Raw genomic sequence first — 13,645 nt, forward strand, 5'->3', positions numbered from 1 at the left:
ATAATACAGAGAGAGAGGGAGAGAGTCCTGTAGCTACACAGGATGCCCCACAGAACTTTCCAACCAATGAGGTACCATTTCAAGCGTAATCACTGGCGTAATCAAGGTGGCAGCCAATTCGTGGACAGCAAGATCCCACAAACAGTAATATGATAATGATGATATAATTTATCTTTGTGAGGCATAGATGTATTGTCACTAGACTCATTATCCAGAGACCTAACTGGGGACCCGGGTTCAAATCTCACCATGGCAGAGGGTGAAATTTGAATTCAATAAAGATCTGGAATTAAAAGTCTAACAATGACCATGAAACCATTGTTGATTGTCAGAAAAATCCATCTGGCTAATGTCCCTTAGCGAAGGAAATCTGCCAACCTCACCCTATCTGGCCTACAGGTGACTCCAGACCCACGGCAAATGTGGTTGACTCTTAAATGCCCTCTAAAATGGCTGAGTGAGATACTCAGGTCAGGGGCAATTAGGGATGGGCAACAAACGCTGACCCAGCGACACCCATATCCCCTGAACAAATAACAAAAACAAACTGAATAAAATAATTACCAGGACATTGGGGGTAGCTCCCCTATATTTTTCTTAAGTGCCATGGGATCTTTAACATTCTACCTAAGGGGACTGAGATAAGGCCTCAGTTTAATATTTTATCCTAAAGCAGCACCTCTGATAGTGTAGCACTCCTTCAGTACTGCACTGGAATGTCAGCTTTGATTGCTCAGTGAGGGGAGGAGTGGGGGTGGGGATTGCTCCTGGAGTGGGACTTGAGCCCACAAACCTTGCAGAGAATAAGAAGGCATAGTGCTGGTAAAGGTTACAGATGCAGCAAGAATGTTTGGTAGCCGTCTACATCCTGAGATTATTCTGGACAGAATATAGAACAGGTAACCCTGAGACTGCATGGAGGGAATCTGCTTCTGCTCACTCGCATCCTCACTCCTTGTCTCTTACTCGCCATTTGCTTCCAAACACAAGCCACAGGATATCGCTTCACTATTTTAACCACGTTTATGATGAATCCTAAATGCCTAACTGATTAAAATAACCCAGGGTTTGATTTTCCACTCCTGCCAAAGTTTTCCATTGCATTTGTTATTTGATCTCTATTCATATCATATCGCTGTTCCTAGGGGTGGCACGGCAGCACAGTGGTTAGCACTGCTGCCTCACAGCGGCAGGGACCTGGGTTCAATTCTGGCCTCGGGTCACTGTGGAGTTTGCACATTCTCCCCATATCAGTGTAGGTTTCCTCCGGGTGCTCCGGTTTCCTCCCACACTCCAAAGGGTCAGGTGCATTGGGCATGCTAAATTGCCCGTTTGTGTCATGAGAATTTTTAGGATAAATGTGTGGGTTACTGTGGATGATTGGTGCAGACCTGATGGGCTGAGTGGCCTCCTTCTGCACTGTACGATTCTATGATTCAATTTCTCAGTTTGACTTTTATAAATGTTGTCAGATAATCTGAATGCTTCAGATTGGAAAACGTGTGCGCACGTTCAAATTCACTGAGGTACCAGCCCATCTCCCTTCCTCAGGGAGAGTAATGGGTTTCTGAGCAGAGAAATGTGCAACACACAGTCGGTCAAACACCAATAAATTCCTCACAAACACTGGCCCTTCTTTCATCAGATGCCCAGGTTCCTGATGTGAATCCTGCAGCTTTTCCCATCCACAAATACAACAAACACAGAACACAAATGTGATTTGTCTTCGCTGCCAGACACATTGCTATTCCCAGCAGCCAGATAGCTTTCTTGGGAATAATCCGTAGTTTGAAGCATTTTGCCCTTAATATTTCTCGTTGCCTCCCCAGTTGTTTGTGTGTGTGTGTGTGTGTGTGTGTATCTCTGTGTGTTTGTATGTGCATCCGTGTATGCATGTGTGTCTGTCTGTGTGCTTGTTTCTGCATCTGTGTGTTTCTGTATGCGTGTGTGCCTGTATGTGCATCTGTGTATGTGTGTGCATCAGTACGTCTGTCCGTATGTGCTCCTCTGTGCGTGTTTCTGTGTGTACATCAGTGTAGCTGTGTGTGTGCATCCGTGTGGGTGTACTTCTGTGTTTCTGTGTGAGCATCTGTGTGTCTGTCTGTGTGTGCATCTGCGTGTATGTGACTATGTGTCCATCTATGTGTGTGTGTGTATTTTAAATACTGCTCTTATTGGCAAAAGAGCCAGGGGGCGAGGATGAAGAGAAATAGGTTTCACATAACGAATTGTCGGGTCTATAAATTTAATAGTAAGTTTCAAAAATTAATTGATTGGACAACTACTAGTAAAGGAAAAAGCAATGCAGGGCGAAAACGAACCAGCAGATTGTGTGTGTGTGGTGGGGGTGGTGGTTTAAATGGTCTTTTAAAGAGGTAGAATTGTCTCTTTCCGTGCTCTTTCATGCTGTGGTATTTGCTCAGCTGTTAACGGTGGGGGTTAAAATAAAAACAACTCACCCCCACAGTCTATCATGTTGTACTCATGCGGGTTTTCCAGGGGCCAGCAGTCGTACTCGGTGTTATCCAGGTCATGCCATTCCCGTGTACACCTCGTCAGCATCGCCTTTGCAAATAGACAGGGGGGGGGGGGGAAATAAAAAGGCAAAACAAAAAGTCACTTTTCCCTCAGTAGAGACCCCCCCCCCTGTAAAAATCAGATGAGTTCAAAACTTCCCTGTCTCTAGTCGATGCTTGGTTGAAATATTTATAATTGGAGCTGTCCTGCCCGTTTTCTAACTGAGTTTCACAAACGAATATTATTAGATATAGGAATATATTGTATTTTATTTAATTCCTTCAAATTTCAACAAGTTGTTCTGTAATTTGAACAAGACACTAATTTTTAAATTGCATTTTAAATACACTGTACATGAAATTTATAGACTGCGTGTTATGGAGTACACAGTGAGATATGTATCTATAAAGAGTACTGTTTCAAATTTTAAACAATAAACACACCTACCAGTAAATAGCAAACAGCCCAATGAGCAAACCTGCTCCACTTGGAAGCTGGCATGATCCTCTGCAGCCCGGTACGATGGAGAGTGAATCCAGTCTCTGGTAACTCGCTGTTTTAAATTGTTTTTTTAAAAAAAGAAAAGCCCAGTGATTTCCCTTTCCCGGCTGTTGTAATCTCTGAACGCCCTTTACTGTGAGCATGCGTTGAAGTGGAGAGTATCCAAGAAAAAGGGGGGAAAAAAGAGCGAGAGGCAGAACTCCAGGACAGCAGGGCCAACACCATTGGGTTTAGGTGCTGATGGTGTGGAGATGCCGGCGTTGGACTGGGGAAAACACAGTCAGAAGTCTTACAACTCCAGGTTAAAGTCCAACAGGTTTATTTGATAGTAAACGCCACAAGGTTTGGGAAGGCTGTTCCTTCGTCAGGTGAGTGGATCAGGGAGTTCTGATCAGAGACAGGGCATATAAAAGCACACACAGTTTGCAGAATACTGATTAGAATTCAAGTCTTTACAGCTAATCAGCTATTCAAGTCTTAAAGGTGCAGACAGTGCGAGTGGAGATAGCATTAAGCATAGGTTAAAGAGATGTGTCTTGTCTCCAGACAGGGGAGTAAGTGAGATGTTGCAAGTTCAGGCAAGTGATGGGGGTCACAGATAGTGTGACGTGAACCTAAGATCCCGGTTGAGGCCGTCCTCATGTGTGCGGAACTTGGCTATCAGTTTCTGCTCAGCGATTCTGCGTTGTCATGTGTTGTGAAGGCCACCTTAGAGAACACTTCCCAAAAATCAGAGGCCGAATGCCCGTGACTGCTGAAGTGTTCCCCAACAGGTGTGTGCCTTTATATACCCTGTTTCTGATCAGGAGTCTCCACTCACCTGATGAAGGAACAGCGTCCCGAAAGCTTGTGGCGTTTACTATCAAATAAACCTGTTAGACTTTAACCTGGTGTTGTGAGACTTCTTACTGTGTTTAGGTGCTGAGCCAGGTTTCATTGAAATCTGCCCATTAGATTTTGAGGTCAATCCTTCTGAAATTCAGACAATAACACAGGGGTGAACACATTACCTCCATCCACCTTCAGTGGCAGAGGCAACTGCACTGGGCTTTTGACGTGTTTCGTTTATCGGTAAATTTGCTTTACAGTTGCAAGGAATTTGAACTAATCCTTTCAGCCTATGCTCCATGCAGAAGTCCATTGATCTTGGGCAGGATTTTACGGTTTTGGGGCGAGCGCAGCCAGAAAATCCAGCCCAACAGGTCTGGCAGCATCTGTGGACACAGTAAAAAGTCAGACAACACCAGGTTCAAGTCCAACTGATTTATTTGATAGTAAACTCACAAGCTTTCGGGGTTTGTCCCTTCGTCAGGTGAGAACTCTCCGTTCACCTGACGAAGGGACAAACCCCGAAAGCTTGTGAGTTTACTATCAAATAAATCGGTTGGACTTAAACCTGGTGTTGTCTGACTTTTTACTGTGTTTACCCCAGTCCAACGCCGGCATCTCCACATCATGAGCATCTGTGGAGAGAGAGAGAGAGAAAAACAGAGTTAGCGTTTTGAATCCAATATGCCTCTTCTTCAAAAGGGATATTTCCACAATGAATCCATTGCCCTGTGCCATGTCTCCCTGATGCTTCATCCAAGTGCCACACTGACTCTTTCAGTATTCCGGAAACTCACCTATTCATGGAGAATCACTTGTTTGGATGATGATAGATTCAGTCGACTGTATTCACTGGGGTTCAGAAGAATGAGACGGGGATCTCATTGTAATATTTTAAAAGTCAGACAGAGCGGGACAGGCTGGGTGCAAGGATATTGTATCGTCTGGCAGGGGGGTCTAGAACAAGGGGTCAGAGTCTCACAATATGAGGTAGGACATTTAGGACTGAGATGAGGAGAAATTTCTTCAGTCAGAGCCCGTGGGATTCTCTACCACAGAAGGCCATGGAGGCCCAGTCACTGAATGTATTTAAGAAGGAAATAGATAGATTTCTAGACAGTAAAGGTGTCAAGGATAATGGGCAGAGAGCAGGAATGTGTATTGAAATAGATGATCATATTGAGTAGCAAAGCAGGCTCGCAGGGTTGAATGGCCGCCTCCTGTTCATAAGAACATAAGAAATAGGAGCAGGAGTAGGCCATCTGGCCCCTCGAGCCTGCCCCGCCATTCAATAAGATCATGGCTGATCTGTTGTGGCTCAGCTCCACATTCCCGCTTTCTCCCCATAACCCTTAATCCCCTCGCTTATCAAAAACCCATCAACCCGCGTCTTAAAAACATTTAGCGAGGTAGCCTCCACCACTTCAACGGGCAGAGAATTCCAGAGATTCACCACCCTTTGAGTGAAGAAGTTCCTCCTCAACTCCGTTCTAAACCGCCCCCCCTTTATTTTGAGGCTGTGCCCCCTAGTCCTACTGTCCTTTCTGAGTGGGAAGAGTCTCTCCACCTCTATCCTATCCATCCCATTCATCATCTTATACGTCTCAATGAGATCTCCCCTCATTCCTGTTATCTATGTTGCTTTAATGTTTCTGAGAGCCCCTTCAGGCTGTCTCAGGCTTCCTGCTAATTTGTGTTGAAGTTAGAAGTATCATAGTGAGAAAAAGTATGGTGCACAATATTCTCTCCTAGAATTCACCAGGATTAGAATCACTTATTTTACTAACCGTCTCAGACTCAAATTCACATTTTACTTTGATTACACCTCTTCACCCATGTTTTCTTTTACTGTTCTACTGTGGAAACACTAACTCACTGTTGTCCTTTCTACCCTAATCCTCTGTGCACCTTCCTATCCAGTGTATGTTCTGTACTCAACCCAGAGAACTTCTTCACCTCACTCCCTACAGGGTTAATATATACTACTCTTGTTCTTATTTGCCACTGAGTAATTAGTTCATTCATGTAGTCCTGGTCGGAGTCCTACAGTTTTGTTCCTTTATTGATGTGAGTGCCTGTCAGTTGCAGGCAATGATGTTGTCTCGCCTGCTCTGAACTGATGAGCCCTTGACATTGTTAGTTAGGGAGGTGTGTGTGTGTGTGTGTGTGTGTTGTGTGTGTGGCCTGTGTGTGCGGCATGTGTGTGTGTGTGAGTGGCATGTGTGTGTTGTGTGTGTGTGTTGCGTGTATGTGTGAGTGGCATGTATGTGTGTGTTGTGTGTGTGTGGCATGTGTGTGTGTGTGTGTGTGGCGTGTGTGTGTTGCGTGTGTGTGTGAGTGGCATGTGTGTGTGTGAAAGTGGCATGTATGTGTGTGGCATGTGTGTGTATATGTGTGTGGCATGTGTGTGTGTGTGTGTGTGTGTGTGTGTGTGTGTATGAGACCTGTGTACACTTGGGGCAAATTGCACAGTTTAATTTCCAGAATTGGTTTCTCGTAGTTGTCTGTGCGCCTCAGGTAAATTCGCACGGGGGAGACAGGGCAGGGAGACCGCAAGGAAATATAAATCATCGTGAATGTAGCCCAGTCCATCACACAAACCAGCCTCCCATCCATTGACTCTGTCCACACTTCCCACTTCCTTGGAAAAGCAGCCAGCACAATCAAGGATCCCACACACCCCGGACATTCTCTCTTCCACCTTCTTCAATCGGGAAAAAGATACAAAAGTCTGAGGACACGTACCAAACAACTCAAGAACAGCTTCTTCCCTGCTGCTGTCAGACTTTTGAATGGACTTATCTCACACTAAGTTGATCTTTCTCTACACCCTAGCTATGACTGTAACCCTACATTCTGCACTCTCTCCTTTCCTTCTCGATGAACGGTATGCTTTGTTTGTATAGTGCGCAAGAAACAATACATTTCACTGTATGTTAATACATACAGTGACAATAATAAATCAAATCAAAATCAAAATCAAATCAAAGGCTGCTTCTTCTCCCGTGCCCCCTGGAGCTGTGTTTGGGGAAATTCCGGCTCCTGTGTATTCCCACTGAATGGGGGATCAGAGGCTGATTAATAAACCTGCTCTGGGTTCTGGGGATTCTAGCTGTGTTGCAGAGACATCTCATGGAGGTGACAAGCATTACAATAAATGTCATTGTGATGGAGATGTGTGGAAACATCCAAGCTCACCCACTGACCAAGTCGCACTAACATCCAGCAGTGGCAAAGGCACAGACTCCCTCACACCTGGAGAGACTTTGGGTTAACAGAAATACTAATGTCTGAGGTTATGGAGATAGTCAGAATTGTGGAGTTATTTGAAACAAATCCAGATTCCAGCATCCGCAGTATTTTGCCTTTATGCGGAGTTATTTATTTATTATATATTAGTAAGAAGTTTCATAGCACCAGGCTGAAGTCTAACAGGTTTATTTGGAATCATGGGCTTTTGGAACATTGCTTCTTCACCAGGTGAGTCAAGAGCAGCCCTCCGAAAGCTCGTGGTTCTGAATAAACCCGTTGGACTTTAACCTGAAGTGAGACTTCTTATTGTGCCCAACCCAGTCCATCGCCGGCATCATATTATTTGTTAGTGTCACAAGTAGGCTTACATTAACACTGCAATGAAGTTACTGTGAAAATCCCCTAGTTGCCACACTCCGGCTGTTCGGGTGCACTGAGGGAGAATTTAGCACGGCCAATGCACCTAACCAGCACGTCTTTCAGACTGTGGGAGGAGAGTGGAGCACCCGGAGGAAACCCTCACAGACATGGGGCGAACATGCAGACTCTGCACAGACAGTAACCCAAGCTGAGAATTGAACCTGGGTCCCTGTGAGGCAGCAATGCTAAACCACTGTGCCACCGTGCCTCAATCAGATCTGCTGTGATCTTATTGAATGGTGGAACAGCCTCTAATTGCTGACTCCTGCTCTGAATTTAAAAAAGAATCATCTACAGAAGTGAGCTAGGTCATCATTTATTGCCATTCCTCGTTGCCCTGGAGAAGGTGGTGGTGAGCCGTCCTCCTGAACCACTGCAATTACCGAGATGTAGGTACACCCACAATAATGGATTTTGACCCAGCAACAGGTCTACAGCAGGCATCAACCTTCTGGCCTTACACTCAACCCTGGAACACCTAGATAACAAGGACACCTATGGGAGATTCATATTTATCGACTACAGTTCAGCCTTCAACACCATCTCCAAACTCGTGGCCTGGGCCTCGGCACCTCCCTGTGACTGGATCCTGAACTTCCTAACTCACAGACCACAATCAGTAAGGATGGGCAACAACACCTCCTCCCTGCTCATCCTCAACATTGGTGCTCCATAAGGCTGTGTCCTCAGCTCTTGCTATATTCCTCATGCACCTTTGACCGTGTGGCCAAATTTCCCCTCCAATTTGATTTTCAAGTTGGCTGACGACACCACCGCCGTGGGTCAGATCTCAAACAATGACGAGACAGAGTACAGGAATGAGATAGAGAGTCTGGTGAACTGGTGCAACAATAATAGTCTCTCCCTCAATGTCAACAAAACGAAGGAGATAGTCATCGACTTCAGGAAACGTAGTGGAGGACATGCGCCCGTCCACATCAAGTAGTACTGGTCGAGAGCTTCAAGTTTTTCAGTGTCCAGGTCACCAAGAACCTGTCCTAATCCCTCCATGCTGATGCTATAGTTAAGAAAGCCCACCAATGCCTCTACTTTCTAAAGAGGCAAAGGAAATTTACTATGTCCACTAAGACTCTCACCAACGTTTACAGATGCACCATAGAAAGTATTATTTCTGGTTGTATCACAGCTTGGTATGGCTCCTGCTCTGTCTAATATCACAAGGAACTACAAAGATTCATGAACAAAGTCCAGTCCATCACACAAACCAGCCTCCCATCCATTGGCTCTGTCTACACTTCCTGCTTCCTCAGCAAAGCAGCCAGCATAATGAAGGACTCCACGCACCCTGGACATTCCCTTTTCCACCTTCTTCTGTCGGGAAAGAGACACAAAATCTGAGGACACGTACCAATCGACTCAAGAACAGCTTCTTCCCTGCTGCTGCTAGACTTTTGAATGGCCTTACGTCGCATTATGTTGGTCTTTCTCTCCATCCTAGCTATGACTGAAACACTACATTCTGTACTCCTTTCCTTCTCTATGAATGGTACGCTTTATCTGCAAGAAACAGTACTTTTCACTGTTTACAAATACATGTGATAATAATAAATCCAATCAAATCAAATAAAAACAACTTTACCTGAAACCTGGGTTCCCCTACGAATCCATGTAAACTTTGGAGATGGGTTCCTTTGGCCAATTCCCATTTCAAAAAACCAATATACAGATTGAGATTCCATGGGCAGTCCTGTACATTCCAAGCTGAAACTACTTGCAAGATAAAATGAATCACTAAGATAAAATAATTACTGTATAGTTATGAACTTTAGGATCTCAGCAGAGAAAAACATTTTAAGCTGAATGCTGTATTCTCCTTTATGCCTACATTCAATAATCAAATAATGCCTAAAATAAAATATGTAAATAAATATTTAATAGTACCCTCATTTTGGTTTTGGATTGATGAGGCTCCATCCAACGGCAGAATTTAGCCAGTGCAGGTAACAGCTGAAGTCCCAGGACTTCAATGTGGACTTAGATGGGGAATGGGAGCCAGGAGAACAGCTGAAGAGGTCTCCAGTGGTGGCAACAGACACGGGAGATTATTGAGGTAAAAATAGAGCGTTGGAACGGGAGCTGAGAAGAAGACAGACTTCAGCACTGAGGGTGAGGGTGGGAGTAAGAGTGGGAGTGAGGGGAAAGGGGGGCTACAGTAGTGAGAGCAAAAAGGAAATTCTGGGGAAATGGTTGTGCGCACCTGCAGGTCAGGGAGCCTGTGGCAGACAATGCTATAGTGAAACTCGCAATGTTAACTGGATATATTGTTCCCACTTTATTAATGACTTAAAACAAGACAACACTGAATGAGTCAACATACTGTATCATCATTGACAGTGTGATGTTAGAGCTTGTTTATAGTTTCATACATCTAGGCTCCACAATCACTAGAAATCTGATGCTGCAATCAATCACATACATTGCAAAAGCTGCTACTGTTTATATCCAGGGGAAGTGAGAGAGTATGGAACAAGCAACTTGATTGAGAACACCAAATTGTGAGTCTCCTTAGCCTGAGTCCTCAGTGCAATATTCCACAGTGGTGAGACCTGGCCAACATATGCTAACCTGGAATCAAGGCTGAACAGTTTCCACCTACACCATCTCAGACACATCATAGAATCCCTACAGTGCAGAAGGAGGCCACTCAGCCCATTGAGCCTGCACTGACTCTCGAACGGAGCCTCTCACACACACACCCTAATCCTGTAACCCCACATATTTACCCCACTAATCCTCCTAACCATTCTGGGACACTAATGGGCAATTTAGCACAGCCAATCTATCTAACCTACACTTTGTGGACAGACACTGGAGCATCCGGGGGAATCCCATGCAGACATGGGGAGAACGTGCAAACTCCACACAGACAGTGACCCAGGCTGGGAATTGAACCCAGGTCCCTGGCGCTGTGAGGCAGCTGAGCTAACTACAGTGCCACACCATGCTCCCCCCCCCCCACCAATTCCCATCCCAAAGATATCATTGACATCTTTTGGCAGGACAAAGTCATTAACTCAGAGGTCCTGGAGCGTGCTCACTCCATCAGCTCACTACTAAACCAATGATGTCTGTGCCAGCTTGGCCATGCTCATCTGAATGGATGATGACCATGTACCTAAAGATCTTCCGTATGAGGGACTGGTCAGTGGGTCATAGCCCCAGGACGTGCATTCTTCTAATGCAAGCAATATATAAAGATGGCAGATATTGGCACAGACACCTGGGAGATAGTCACTTACAGCTGGAGGCTGACTGTTTGGAAAGCCATTTGAAGAGCTGAGCAGAAACTAAATGCCTGGCTGGTTGAGAGTGTGAGCCTCCATTCTTTCATTAAAAAGTCCTATGTCAACAGTGCCCAATAAGCTTTCACTGATAACTGTAATGTAGTGATGCCAGATCCATCAGCTTTTTCCCTGTTGACTTACAATCTCTGACACTCTCTCTCTCTTTCAGACACCATATGCTATGAAAGCATTGATGACCATGGACTATCATTGGGTCAGTCCATGATTATGTTTGACAAATACTGCAGTGGTCTGCCATTACCTGCAGCAATTTGGCTGAACCAGGAATCTGTGACCTTCAGTTCTAAGCCCTCTGGCTGGGCGAGGAGGTGTGGGGGTGGGGGGTAAGGGTGGGGTGAGGATGGGGGTGTGAAGGCAACTGTACCAGAAGCAGAAGGGTCTGATAGCTAAAGGGTTAATGTGGGACTGAGAACAGTACCGTCCAGAAAGTGATATAGGATATCCGGGTGGCACAGTGATTAGCACTGCTGCCTCACAGCGCCACAGGGACCAGGGTTTAATTCTGGCCTTGGGTCACTGTCTGTGCTGAGTCTGCACACTCTTCCTGTGTCTGCATGGGTTCCTCTAGGTGCTCTGGTTTTCTCCCACAGTCCAAAGACATGCTGATTAGGTGCATTGGCCATGCTAAATTCTCCCACAGTGTGCACGAACTGGCACTGGAGTGTGGCAACTAGGGGATTTTCACAGTCACCTCATTGCAGTGTTAATGTAAGCTTACTTGTGACACTAATAAATATTTTTTCTAAAAAAGTGCCTCCCCCAAACTCTCTGTTCCTCTGTCCCTGCCCTCCCTTCACAAACTCTATGTGTCTTTAATCATTTTACCCCAAAGCTTTAGAGGTTCCCAGAACGGTGCATGAATCACCCAGCTGTTATTGCTCACAGTCCAAACTCATTGCAAAACTTTGGCTAAATTTTCCCTACACTACTGCCTGGGAAGCAGAAGTAAGTCTAGAGTGGCTGACACAGTTGGAACAGAGTCCGAGAGCAAATCAACAAGGGCTGAGAACAACAGAGAAGAGACCTAGAAATATTAAGGATGTGGATTTAACCAACTGCAGCCTCTGTGGCAGGAAGTAGGAAGCCACCTAGGCTGAGAACATGGGAACATTCTGCATTAGAATCACAAAGCAGAAGTGGTCAGTATTACATGATTAGAACAAATCAAGATGATTACGAAATAGAAATCCTGTTTAACACATTTATTCAAGTTTCTTTTTGAGGATGTAACTACTAGAGTAGATGAACGTGAACTGGAATCAGTAGCATAGATGGATTGCCAAGAAGCATTTAATAAGGTGCATACAAAAATAGGCGAGAAAAGGGGGTCCATGAAAATAAGGCTGTGAGATGTAGGAGCAGGAGTAAGCCATTTGGCCCATCAAGTTTGCTCCACCATTCAATGAGGTCATGGCTGATCTGATATGATAATCCTCAACTCCATTTTCCCTCCTTACCTCCATGATCCTCAATTCCCTTACTGATTAAAATCTGTCTTAGCCCTGGACATACTTAATGACCCAACCTCTACAGCCCCCAGTGGTAAAGAATTCCACAGATTCACTCCCCTCAAGAGAAGAAATTCCTCCTCATCTCTTTTATCTTAAATGAGCAACCCCTTACTCTGCCTCCTGGTGCTGGACTCTCCCACACTGAAATAGAGGTAATATATTAGCAGAGACAGAGGCACGTTAATCAGACTGGAGTACAGAATCAGCATAAACAGGGCAAGCTATGACTATGGAGTGCCGCAAGGATCAGCACTGGGGTCTCAGTTATTTATAATTAATAGCTGGTGGTAGCACAGTGGTTAGCCTCGCAGCGCCAGGTACTCAGGCTCAATTCCTGCCTCGGGTCACTGTCTGTGCACGTTCTCCCTGCGTCTGCATGGGTTTCCTCCAGGTGCTCTGGTTTCCTCCCACAGTCCAAAGATGTGTGGGTTAGGTTGATTGGTGACGCTAAATTGACCTTAGTGTAAGGGAGGTTTGTGGGAACAGGCCCTGGCTGGGATTGAGGTTGGTACAGACTCAATGGGCCGAATGGCTTCCTTCCTTACTGTAGGGATTCTATGAAGCAGATGAGTTTTTACAACATTCAACAAAGTAGCTGCAAAGAGGATATAATCTGGTTAAGTGAGTGAGCAACAAGATGGCAAACAATTACGTGAGGTTATTCGCTTTGTTCTGAAGAATAGAAAAAAGCAGAATATTTTTGACAGGGGTGTGAAGCTTGAAAAGGATGCTCAGAGTCATGGGTGTGTTAAACAAGGAACGTAGAAAGTTAGCACGCAAGTGCAGCAAACAGTTAGGAAGTGGCATGTTGGCCTTTGTTGCAAGGAATTGGAATACACGATGGACAAGATGAGGTCACATGACAGCAGATTATGGTCCAACAAGTTCGTCTGAAATCGACAAAGGAGCAACGCTCTGAAAACTTGTGATTTCAAATAAATCGGTTGGACTGTAACTGGTGTCGTGTGACCTCTCATCTCGTCCACCCCAGTCCAACACCAGCATCTCCACATCAGGGATAAAGGTGTCTTGCGTCAGCTGTGCAGGGCTTTGCGGGGGGAGGGGAAAACTCATTCGGAATGCTGTGTGAGATTTTGGTCTCCATATTTAAGGAAGATACTTACACAGATGGCATAAAGGTTCTCAAAATTGGTACCTGAGGTGAAAGATTGAGTTAATTTGAGAGTATATTATCTGGACTTTAGGAGAATGAGAGGTGACCTCAGTTAAACATGCAAGGTTCTGAAGGGGCCCAACACCGGGGTACGGCTTCAGGATAAGGGGACCACC

At 45.2% G+C, this 13,645-nt stretch overlaps 1 protein-coding gene across 1 annotated transcript in view; it reads right to left on the reverse strand.

The window, feature by feature from the left end:
• LOC145343361 (atrial natriuretic peptide receptor 1) overlaps positions 1-2,562 on the reverse strand; it is a 40,102-nt gene extending 37,540 nt beyond the window's left edge. Inside the window, exon 1 of the mRNA XM_080189577.1 lies at positions 2,460-2,562. Coding sequence (XP_080045703.1) covers positions 2,460-2,562 — 103 coding nt within the window. The remainder of the gene's footprint in view (positions 1-2,459) is intronic.
• Between the last annotated feature and the right edge of the window lie 11,083 nt (positions 2,563-13,645).

This window comes from Carcharhinus amblyrhynchos, chromosome 5 (genome assembly GCF_965287045.1).
Source record: "Carcharhinus amblyrhynchos chromosome 5, sCarAmb.v2.hapA, whole genome shotgun sequence".
NCBI classification, from domain to species: Eukaryota; Metazoa; Chordata; class Chondrichthyes; order Carcharhiniformes; family Carcharhinidae; genus Carcharhinus; species Carcharhinus amblyrhynchos.